An 11,566-nucleotide genomic window follows, 5' to 3' on the forward strand; every position below is an offset into this window, starting at 1 on the left:
GTGAATAAGACTCTCCAGGAAGTCGGCGTATCAATATCTACCATAAAGAGAAGACTGCATGAGAGTAAATACAGAGGGTTCACTGTAGGGTGGAAGCCACTCATAACCCTTAAAAATAGAAAGGCTAGATTGGACTTTGCTAAAAAACACAAAAGAAATCCAGTACGGTGCTGTAAAATCATTCTTTGGACAGAGGAAACTAAGATAAACCTCTACCAGAATGATGGCACGAAGAAAGTATAGAGGAGGTGTGGAACACCTCATGATCCAATCATACAACATCATAAAACATGGCAGAGGCAGTGTGATGGCTTGGGTGCGCATGGCTGCCAGTGGAACTGGGACACTAGTGTTTATTGATGATGTGACACAGGACAGAAGCAGTAGAATGAATTCTGAGGTGTTCAGAGTCGTACTTGCCTGCTCACATCCTGCTAAATGCAGTCAAAAATGCAGTCGATAGGGTGGTGTTTCATAATACAGATGGACAATTACCCAAAACATACAGCCAAAGCAAACCAGGAGTTTATTAAAGCAAAGAAATGTAATATTCTTGAATGGCCAAGTAGGGCACCATGAGTTCAAGACTTTGGCATTTTCCTGCCAGCAAATGGGTTTCAACCAAGCATTAGAAATGAACATTTTATTTTCAATTATTTCATTTGTCCAATTACTTTTGAGCCCCTGAAATGAGAAGATTGTGTTAAAAAATCATTTAGTCCCTCACCTTTTTTATGCAATCTTTTTGTTCAACCCACTGAATTAAAGCTGAAAGTCTCCTCTTAAACTGCATATGATTGTTTCATTTAAAATTGATTGTGGTAATGTCTGGTGTCTGTGGAGGGAACTGAAACTTTGAGTTGCCAAGTAGCAGCCAAGAAACTTCTAAGATTTAGAGAGTTTTTCTAAAGAGGACTGGAACAAAACCCCTCCTGAGATGTGTGCAAACCGAGTGACTAAACTACAAGAAACATCTTTCCACTGCTTTGCCAACAAGGGTTTCTCCAAATACTAAGTCATGTTTTGCTTTTGGATTGAATACTTATCTCATGCAATTTATAACTCTTATGTAATGTGTTTTGTTTTTTTCTGGATTTTTGGTTGATATTCTGTAGGCATTCATTTAATCAAATGACAATAAAATTAAAAACTATTAGTTTTTTTGTAAGTGAACAAATGTACAAATTCAACACATAATTAATTCCCCTCAATGTATATCAGTTACCCCTAACCCTTGTTTTCACTATGCAGTTTTATGTAACAACGTCTCACAGAATTTTTAAACTGCCAGAACGGGATAACTAGAAATTCTTGGTGGTAAAGCTTCCCTGACTTGCTGTTTAAAAATGACAGAAGGTTTAGATAAGCAGAAATATTTATAGACAGATAATTTCAGAAAATAGCTCTTGTTTGAAACAATCTGCTGAATTCTTACCTGAGAATGTGGAGATTACACTGCAGACTCTTCAATCCAGAAGATATTAGCATCACTCCTGAATCCTTCAGATCGTTGTTATTCAGGTCCAGCTCAATTAAATTAGAGGACTCCAGGCTAACTGAGGATAGAGCGCCACAGCTTCTCTCTGAGAGGTTACAGCCACTCAGTCTGAAAAGATAGTAATGTAAATTTTGTACATTTTTATTCATTTACTGTATAAAGATGGCAATGCATTTAAAAATATATATAACTTACAGAGCTTTATTGGAAGCTTTGACCACTGGCATCAGTCTCAGAAGAGCCTCCTCTGAAGCAGCGTATTTCTTCAGGTCAAACTCATCCAGATCTTCTTCTGATGAAAGTAAGATGAAGACCAGAGCTGACCAGTGAGCAGGAGACAGTTTATCTGTAGAGAGACTTCCTGGACTCAGGGCCTGTTGGATCTCCTTCACTAGAGAACGATCATTCAGTTCATTCAGACAGTGGAACAGGTTTATGCTTTTCTCTACAGACAGATTCTCATTGAGCTTCTTCTTGATGTACTGAACTCTTTCCTCATTGGTCTGTGGACTTCTTGTCTGTGTCAGCAGGCCTTTCAGGCGACTCTGATTGGTCTGCAGTGATAGACCCAGGAGGAAGCGAAGAAACAAGTCCAGGTGTCCATTTGGACTCTGTAAGGCCTTGTTCACAGCAGTATTGTAGAAGTCTGCCCCAGGTTGTTGTTCTTCCAGCAGATTGACTCCAGAGTGGATAAAGGTCAGATGGACATGAAGAGCAGCCAAAAACTCCTGAACACTTAGATGGACAAAGCAGAACACCTTGTCCTGGTACAGTCCTCTCTCCTCTCTAAAGATCTGTGTGAACACTCCTGAGTACACTGAGGCTGCTCTGATATCGATGCCACACTCTGTCAGGTCTGATTCATAGAAGATCAGGTTTCCTTTCTGCAGCTGGTCAAAAGCCAGTTTTCCCAGAGACTCAATCATCTCCCTGCTCTCTGGACTCCAGTGTGGATCTGTCTCAGCTCCTCCATCATACTTGACCTTTTTCACTTTAACCTGAACCACCAAGAAGTGGATGTACATCTCAGTCAGGGTCTTGGGTAGCTTTCTCACCTCTGTGGTTCTCAACATGTGCTCCAGAACTGTAGCAGTGATCCAGCAGAAGACTGGGATGTGGCACATAATGTGGAGGCTTTGTGATGTCTTAATGTGAGAGATGATGCTCCTGGACCGCTTCTCATTAGCGAATCTCTTCTTGAAGTATTCCTCCTTCTGTGGGTCAGTGAACCCTCTGATTTCGGTCACCATGTCAACACAGTCCGAAGGGATCTGATTGGCTGCTGCAGGTCGTGTGGTTATCCAGAGGTGAGCAGAGGGAAGCAGGTTGCCCTTGATGAGGTTTGTTAGTAGCAGAACCACAGAAGTGGACTCCCTGGGGTCAGTGAGGATTTCTGTATTGTGGAAGTCTAGAGGAAGTCGACACTCATCCAGACCATCAAAGATGAACACAACCTGGAAGTCTTCGAACCTGCAGAATCCTGCTTCTTTGGTTTCAATAAAGAAGCGATGAATAAGTTCCACCAAGCTGAACTTTTTCTCCTTCAGCACATTCAGCTCTCTGAAAGGGAATGGAAATATGAACTGGATGTCCTGGTTGGTTTTGTCTTCAGCCCAATCCAGAGTGAACTTCTGTGTCAACAAAGTTTTCCCAAAGCCAGCCCCTCCCATAGTTAGTACTTTTCTGACTGGTTGTTCTTTTCCAGGTGGGACTTTAAAGATGTCTTCTAATCTTATTGTTTCTGGTCTGTATGGTTTTCTTGATGCTGTTTCAATTTGTCTGACCTCATGTTCTTGATTGACCTCTGCAGTCCCTCCTTTTGTGATGAAGAGCTCTGTGTAGATCTGATTCAGAAGGGTTGGATTTCCGGTTTTAGCAATTCCCTCAAACACACACTGGAACTTCTTCTTCAGGTTAGATTTAATTTTATTCTGACACATGCTGGAGAATCCTAAAAGAATAGAGAAACAACATTTTGTGTATTCAAACACACGCTGGAACTTGTTCTTCAGAGTAGATTTAAATTTAAGATGACACTTGTCAAGTGCTGCTAATAGAAACACACAAATATGAATGATTTTTGGACTGTTGTGGTTGTTTTATTCAATTTCGGATGAGCTTTTTTTGTTGTCCATCCATCTATTTTGTGCCACCTATCTAGGTCCAAACCATGGGGGCAGTCTAAGTGGAAATGCTCATCCCACCATCACCTTAAGCTCTTTTGTGGAGACGTCAAGGCTTTCCCAGCCGAACCCTGATGATGGTGCATGCATATACATGATCTACACGTCTGTAGATTCTACAATGTAAACTTTGCAAGTGGCCAGTACTATTTCCAGCGTGTATATAGACTGTGCAAATGCAAAAGTTTCCACTTCTCCAAAAATACATAGAGGTTAACAACAGTAATAAATGGACCAATCACAGTAGTTGCAGGCTGCATCAGCACAAGTTGTAGGTACATTTTTAGGGAGATGCATATGAAGTTATGGCTTAAGTTATAGTGTGGGGTTTCGGAAAGGTTTGCAGTTGTAATGTACCTACAACATAAATTTAAGATAGAGACATGATTTCCACTTAATGTCAATATAAATTTTAATTCTATAGCACATTCACTTCATTGGCTGCCCGTGCATTTTAGGATCCATTTTAAGCTGCTTTTATTTGTTTTTAAATGTTTGTCCAATGCTGCCCCTGTGTACCTCTCTGAGCTTCTTCATCCATACATACCTTCCCGGTCCCTCAGGTCGGCAGACCAGCTCCTCCTGAGCGTGCCCAGGACTAATCGTAAGCTCAGAGGGGATCGGGCGTTTGCTGTGGCAGCACCAAAATTGTGGAATGAGTTGCCTTTACATGTTAGACAGGCACCTTCCTTATCTGTTTTTAAATCACGTCTTAAAACATATTTATTTACCTTGGCTTTTAGCACAGCAGGACTTGTTGATGTCTCTTAATACGTTTCTTATTAATTATATTATTTTTAATTTTAAGATATTTTATATGTAATTTAAACTGTTTCCTCTCTGTTTTATATTTGTAGCACTTTGGTCAACATAGTTGGATGTAAAGTGCGTTATAAATTAAGATGCTATGCTATGCTATGCTATTTAAAAGCAAAAAAGGCTTTTTTAAAGCAAAGCCCATGAGGGAGGATGCCAGTTTCCATTACTTGTATCCACAGTTTTATTCTTTTAGCCTCTGGGCTTGCCTACAACTGTCCTGGACCTGGGTGTCTTCCAGATGGTGAACACTGTTCTGTTCCTCATAGATAAAGTCTGATAACCACAACAGTCCAATAAGAGAACACAATTCAAGTTCAGATTGGACAGGCCATTCCTCCCAGTGAAATATAAAAATAGTATATGAACAGTAAAATCCAAGGGAATTACAATGAAGTCCCCAGCTGGAGTAGGTTTTAGCACCATAAAAGGCATTTCAGGACAATCCCTCATAAGGAAACATCATTTTCATTCATCGGGAAATTATCAGTGAACCGGGACCTAAAAGCCAAAGAGGGCAACTCAAGAATGGATTAGAGTCAGATCACTTCTCCAGGGGAAATTTCTAAACTGGAAATGGTTAAACATAAATGGATGGACACACACACACACACAACAGACAAAGGTTAGTGCTCTAACAAATAACGCAATAATATATTAATAACAAAATATTTGATCTCACCTAAATGAGCAGATGGCCCAGAGGACAAACCTAGCTGTCGGGAAACTGTAGGATCAATGGTTCGAAGGTGACTGATCATTATCCTGCAGGCTTTTTCTCCCTTTTTCTTCACGATGTCAATGAAGTCGCGTGCCTTGTCTGCTCTACTTTGGTTTATTTCCTGTATCCTTTCTTTCTCCAACTCATTCAAGACATTGTCTATTACAAGGGCTTCAAGTAGCTGTGTGAGATTTTCTGCTGTCACCCTCTCCACAAACTGTGTTCGCATTCTGGCAAGCTCCTTCTCTGTGGAAAGAAATATAATAAACTGAAATGAAGAATTTGTTTTTGTTTTGTTTGTTTAAATAGTTGATTTGTTTTTGAAATAACAAGTTTAGTAACTCAGTCAGTCAGCTCAGCCAACATAGATTTAACAGTTAATGCTGGGCAGACACTGTGCGATTTTTTCAGTCGCGCGATTCAGCTCCTGCTCAAACTGCACGGTTGACTCGCAGGGGTTAGAAGTTCATAGGTCACGATGCAGGGTCTCACACTATACAACCCGATGCTCTGATGCGACCTGAGTGCTCACACTGTGCGTCCATAAAATTAAGGTTATAACAGAAATTCTGTCGCTCGCTCTCCCTCTCTGTCTTTCACTCACATAGACACGCACACCACCACCATCAACTTTGCTAAATTGCTAATGAAAAACATTAGTCAGGCAGCTGTGATTGAGCAGCAATGTAGATCGAACTATTTTCACGGTTGTTGTGGTTGTGATAATTTTGTGAGGCCACATCTAAAAGGCTCGGATGAGGTTGCCATAGTTCTACAAGTTGTGCCTCCATCGCTTGTGTCCAGATCACACGCTGCACTGCCGTGCTGCGCCGTCTTTTTCGCTGACATTTGTGTTTGCGCGTGCGCAGTGTGAGAAACTGCGGTGACCTCACGACCAAGCGATTGATGATCGGGAGCTGGTCGTGAGGTGTTAATCGCTTCTCGTTACCCCACGTATACTACACGATGCACGACGCACGATGAAGGCCAAAATCCGGCCGATCGCCAAAACGGTCGCACGACTCAAAAATCGGCTCAAAATGGGCCAAAAATCGCACAGTGTGAGCCCAGCATAACTCTCTATGAGTAGCCTCTGCAAACCTCCAGTGTAGTGAAGTCTGCTTATATGTATCATTATTTTAACAGATAAACTTGTTCAGTGTTACAGGAGTTTATCAAAGTGAACCTTGCAGCAGGCCAGTCTAACCTTGATAGTACCAGTTTTTAAGTAATATAGTCAGTCTGTGGTAGGACTCGACTTCAGCGGTCAAAGAATTGCAGGAGACTGATGCTGTCCAGTGTAGCAAGTGATTTATTCACCATTTTGTGGCCCAACAATATTTACAAAGAAACAAATAAGAAACTCAACTCTATAATTAACTCAGTTCAAATAAACATAACTGAACTTAAATCAACAGAAATTAAGGTCAAACTGCACACAGCTACACTGACCTGAACCTTTTTTCCCCCGAAACACCTGAGTTCGTCTGCTTAAATAGTCCACTTAACCAAACAATTTCTCCTCTGGACTATTCCATTCAGTAGGTAGGTAAGATGAACATGATTATAGTCAAACCTCTACTACTCCTCTTTACTGGCAACAAACTCTGTGGTGTAATCAATACATATCACAACAATAAATCTATTTCTTTATAAAACCTCTAAAATCAACTTTATTAAATTATAAGAATTCTTCCCCTTCTGCACTTTGTCTCTTCCTGTGACCTCAGATGAACCCAGAAGGTATAAAGCAGGAAGTAAAACTACATTTCCTCCTTTTGCTTCTGCAAGACAGGTAGGTAAGGTAAGTTCGAAACAATACAAATTAACAGTTGAAATAAATAACATGTTAACTTAACAAACTTGTAGGAATTGATTTAAACCAAGATGTTATATTATATAATCTGTAAAAGTGCAAAACATAAACAAACCCGGGATAGTAGATGTTTGCCTATTGCAGATTACATGTGAAATATGGTTAAATCAAAACAAGAATGTTAACTAAGAATATAGACAAATGGTCTTCTCACCCACTTTGTCACACAGTCCATAGCTAAATAAAGGATTTATATTATAAGTGTATCCCACTTCTTTTTGGCAAATGGTAAATAGACACTTCTTATACAGTGTTTTTCTACTTTACCCAAGCACTCAAAGTGCTTTACACAACTATAGAAAGCAGAAAATTAACAAGTAACTTTAGAAAAAGGCATGAAAATAATGATATGACACCACACGCACATAATGATTTGTGCTGGAGTCCTTGCATTTAATTTTCATATGGATGAGACCCAAAAACTTCACATTATTTTACATTTAAAATATATTTAATGTAATATTTAATGTGTTACACAGGTAGGTCTTTCTTTTGCTGTTCATGTACTTCTGGCTCTTATCTATGAATTATTACTGTCAATAAATTCCAGTCAACTTGCCAGTAACTGCAGATAAAAAAAATCAGCCTGCACAGCAGAAAACGGGGTATTTATTCATGATGCACCTAAGTACTTATGTTAAAGTGAACTGTCCCTATTAAATAAAAGGTAAATAAACATAAATTTGATTTCACTGAAATTTAATACACAGTTACTCGTTTTACAGAAAAAGAATTTAACTGCTAACAAACACGGGCAGGGATAGCTCAGTAGGTAGAGTGGCGGCCCCATGATCGGAAGGTTGGGGGTTTGAATCCACTCAATAAGTACCCTAGGTACCCCTGAGCAAGGTACGGTCCCTACACAGTGCTTCTCGGTGCCCTATGGCTGCTTCAACTAATATGTAGTTATTTTTAAAAAAGTTGCCTTATTTAACTGTGCCAACTTTAACTCTCATGTATGTATGTTTATGTATTTTGGTGAATAAACCATAAACAATGTCTGTACACGAAGTACAGAGTGCTCTATTATTCTAAGAAGACTTTTTTGTTTCATGTTTATTTGTCTTACTTACATCTTGTCAAATAGCCTACTGGCTCCTACCTGCTGAGCAAGCTGCTTGGTTTGGCGAATCCATCAGCACACTCCTCTATGGTCTGCTACAGCTTTGCTCTAGAACAGAACACCACAGGAGATTTTCAGATTGTAGAGCTATTTAAGCTGCTTTGGGATTCTACTTCTATCGCACTGTATTCTTATTCATTCAGTTTTATTTATATCACACAAATCCCAACAACAGATGCCTCAAGGTTCTTTATATTGTAAGGTAGACCCTACAATAATACATACAGAGAAAAACCCAGCAAACATATGAAAAAGTTTTCCACATTTAAAAAAAATCAAAAAAACGAATTGTCCTATCAGGTCTTTCCCCTCAGATCCTGTCTTAGATCACGTTGTTCATCCTGTTTGCCCAGTTTTCTTTGTGAACTTTGAGCAGGTGTCTCTCTCCTTTTTAATTGAAATAGTTCAGCATGTGTGCTGATCTGTTAAGGTGACAGCTTCCTACCCTGTCTCCTCAAGGATGTTTTTAATAGGTCTACTCTTGAGCCATGTATCACTGGGCTAATTAATGCCTTTCTGATGTCTGGCTCTGTCCCAGTTGCCTTCAAACATGTTGTAGCACAGCATGTTTGTAGATCTGCAGACCTTAGCACTCTTCTGTCACATCTTCAATTGTATTATTAAATTTATTGCAAGCACAGTCTTATTTTTGAGTCTTTTTCTTTCTAGAGCACAGGACAACTTCCTTGCACCAAGGAGCCAATTAAGACCGTGCACCATAAAGCCTTCCAACATGACAATGACCCAGGGGATAACCCCAAAGAAACACAGATGTGGCTAAAGAAGAAGTAAATTAAGGTCCAGGACCTCAGAATAGAAAATCTGTGAAGAGCTGAAGCTTCAAGATGCCAGTCAGCAGGGAAGAAACCTGAAGGATTTAGAGAGTTTCTGTAAAAAGGAGTGGGACTAAATTCTTCCTGAGATGTGTGAAACCTGGTGACCAAATATATGAAACATTGCTGTGGCGGGGGCTTGGTCTTTGGCCTGCTGCAGAGGAGGGGTGATGCAGCGAGCTCACAGGGCGGCGCAGAGGTGGGAAGGAACAGGTGTGCGGAAATGACTTGATGAGGAGAGACTTTTCTTATGTCTTGCAGTGAGAAGAAGCGGCAGAGTGACAACAGGAGTGACGGAGGGGCAGGAGCCAGAAACTGCAGGGACAGTCCTGATTGTAAATAAAACACTGCTGAACTGACACACGCAGAAGTGTCCATCTGTGGGTCGTGTGTCACAATCCTACTGCTGTGCTTCATTCACTCAGTGACATGCAAATCATACCAAATCATGTTGCAGGAACCCTCACTCACCCGTATGAGCCATGCTGTCAGCTTTTTGCCTCCTACACTCATAAAAATTAGTCATTGGATGAACTCAATTTGATTGATGGCAGGTTTTCCACGTAATACGTTTATTTTGGTTCAACCAAATCTACATATATCATGACAATTTAATTCAATTTAGTCAGTAGAACACAATGTTTTAAATACATTTAAAAGGAAAAAAAATACATTAACAAGATGTGAAAGGATATATCAGGATACCAGAGTTGCTGCCGTGAGAGAGACTGATCGTTAAAGCCAGGCACAGCCAGCAGTTGGTTGCAGTTACTAATGTGTAGGTAAATAAAAACCATGTTTCATTTGCAGACTTCATCCTTCCTGATGTGTGTGGTGTCAGGTCGGATCCTCTCTGTATCACACCTTTCATCATGCATCTTGTTTTCATTTCATTAAGCTGAATTAAGTTTTTAGTTTCCATTTGGTTCCAGCCTTAGAGGAAACGAAACTAATGACACCAGCACAGAGAGGCTGTGTGCTGAAGAGCCCTAAAGCCAAACTGGCCCTTCGCCAGGTGTGTTTAACTTCCACAAAGCATCACAGTGTGAAAATACTTTGTTATATGTAGTATTTATAAGTATTTTTCTCAGCCGCTGACACGTAAACAATCAGCATAGTGTAATATGAAATAACCTAGATTTAAACTTAATGTACTCACATTGATTTTAAACTTGTCTCAGTAAGAGAAGTGATCCAAAAGTTCCAGTCAAAGGAGATTGCAAAGAAAAGCGTCTGGACTTCTTTAAGTTACTTGAAGACGTTTCACCTCTCATCCGAGAAGCTTCTTCAGTTCTTAGGTCAAATGGTGGAGAGTCCCAGATATAAACCTAGTGGGAGTTTCCCCCCACAGAGGGACAAAAGGATTCCCTGATGATCCTCTTATCGCCTGAGCCAAGGTGGGAAACTGGGTGTGGGTCCCAATCAGCCAGAGTTTCTGGTGTGTTCATTGTGAAACCTGGCCGCACCTTTTCATGCGAATTCCTGAGGTCAGATGGCCCAGGATGTGAGTGGGCGTTAAGGCGTCTGGGGAGTTTCACACCTTGGCTCAGGCGATTAGAGGATCATCAGGGGGTCCTTTTGTCCCTCTGTGGGGGGAAACTCCCACTAGGTTTATATCTGGGACTCTCCACCATTTGACCTAAGAACTGAAGAAGCTTCTCGGATGAGAGGTGAAACGTCTTCAAGTAACTTAAAGAAGTCCAGACGCTTTTCTTTGCAAGCTCCTTTGACTACGATGACCTGGATGACTGAGAACCTTCACAGACAAAAGTTCCAGTCGAACAACTTACAAACATTACAGACTTTAGCATTGTTAAAGTACCATTGTGCCTATGTCTTATTGCTACATGCATTAAATAATTAAAGTGTGAAATAAAAAATAAAATAAAAGCTTACAGTTTATTTAAACACAGGAGAAGACGATGACTCTGCACTCCTCACTGGGAAAGACTGGAACATGTGAGCTCTTCCCTTGAATGAGAGACTCCTCCTCTGAAGGAAGGACGGGTAAGAGAGTGGAACCAGTGTTGCCAACTTAGCGACTTTTCAGACCCCCTTAGCGACTTTTTTTTCTAAAAAGCGACTAGCGACAAATCTGGCGACTTTTTCCGGTATTATTGGAGACTTATTTATGACGACTTTTTGACGTGAAAACGCGTATCGCTCTTACGCTCAACAAGCAGCGGTGCTGCCTTGGGCACCTCGCCCGTGCCAAAGCGCTCACAGGTGGAGGATAGTCCTCCCCCAGCTGCTATCAGGGCAGAAGACGTTCACACCTGTGAGTTCAAACGGCAAATGAATCGCGCATGGGCGAAGCCGCTGCTCCCGCACTGACTATAACCAGTCAGTTCTTTTACTGTTATGCTGTTTTGTGGATCACAAGGTTTAAAACTACTTATAAACACACACTTTCACACACAAAGTAACTCCACCAGAGTGCCAGTTTCGGGTCACTTTTGCCGGTCCAGGCCCGGATAAAGGAGCAGGGTTGGAATTGTGACATTAAAAAACAATAA

At 40.8% G+C, this 11,566-nt stretch overlaps 1 protein-coding gene across 1 annotated transcript in view; it reads right to left on the bottom strand.

The window, feature by feature from the left end:
- LOC101481206 (protein NLRC3-like) overlaps positions 1-11,075 on the bottom strand; it is a 15,527-nt gene extending 4,452 nt beyond the window's left edge. The window contains exons 1-5 of the mRNA XM_014408747.4: positions 10,947-11,075; positions 8,197-8,265; positions 5,180-5,464; positions 1,694-3,449; positions 1,436-1,606 (exon numbers count right to left, since the gene is read on the bottom strand). Coding sequence (XP_014264233.4) covers positions 1,436-1,606; positions 1,694-3,449; positions 5,180-5,464; positions 8,197-8,230 — 2,246 coding nt within the window. The 5' untranslated portion in view covers positions 8,231-8,265; positions 10,947-11,075. The remainder of the gene's footprint in view (positions 1-1,435; positions 1,607-1,693; positions 3,450-5,179; positions 5,465-8,196; positions 8,266-10,946) is intronic.
- Positions 11,076-11,566: the final 491 nt, after the last annotated feature.

This window comes from Maylandia zebra, linkage group LG23 (genome assembly GCF_041146795.1).
Source record: "Maylandia zebra isolate NMK-2024a linkage group LG23, Mzebra_GT3a, whole genome shotgun sequence".
NCBI lineage: Eukaryota > Metazoa > Chordata > Actinopteri > Cichliformes > Cichlidae > Maylandia > Maylandia zebra.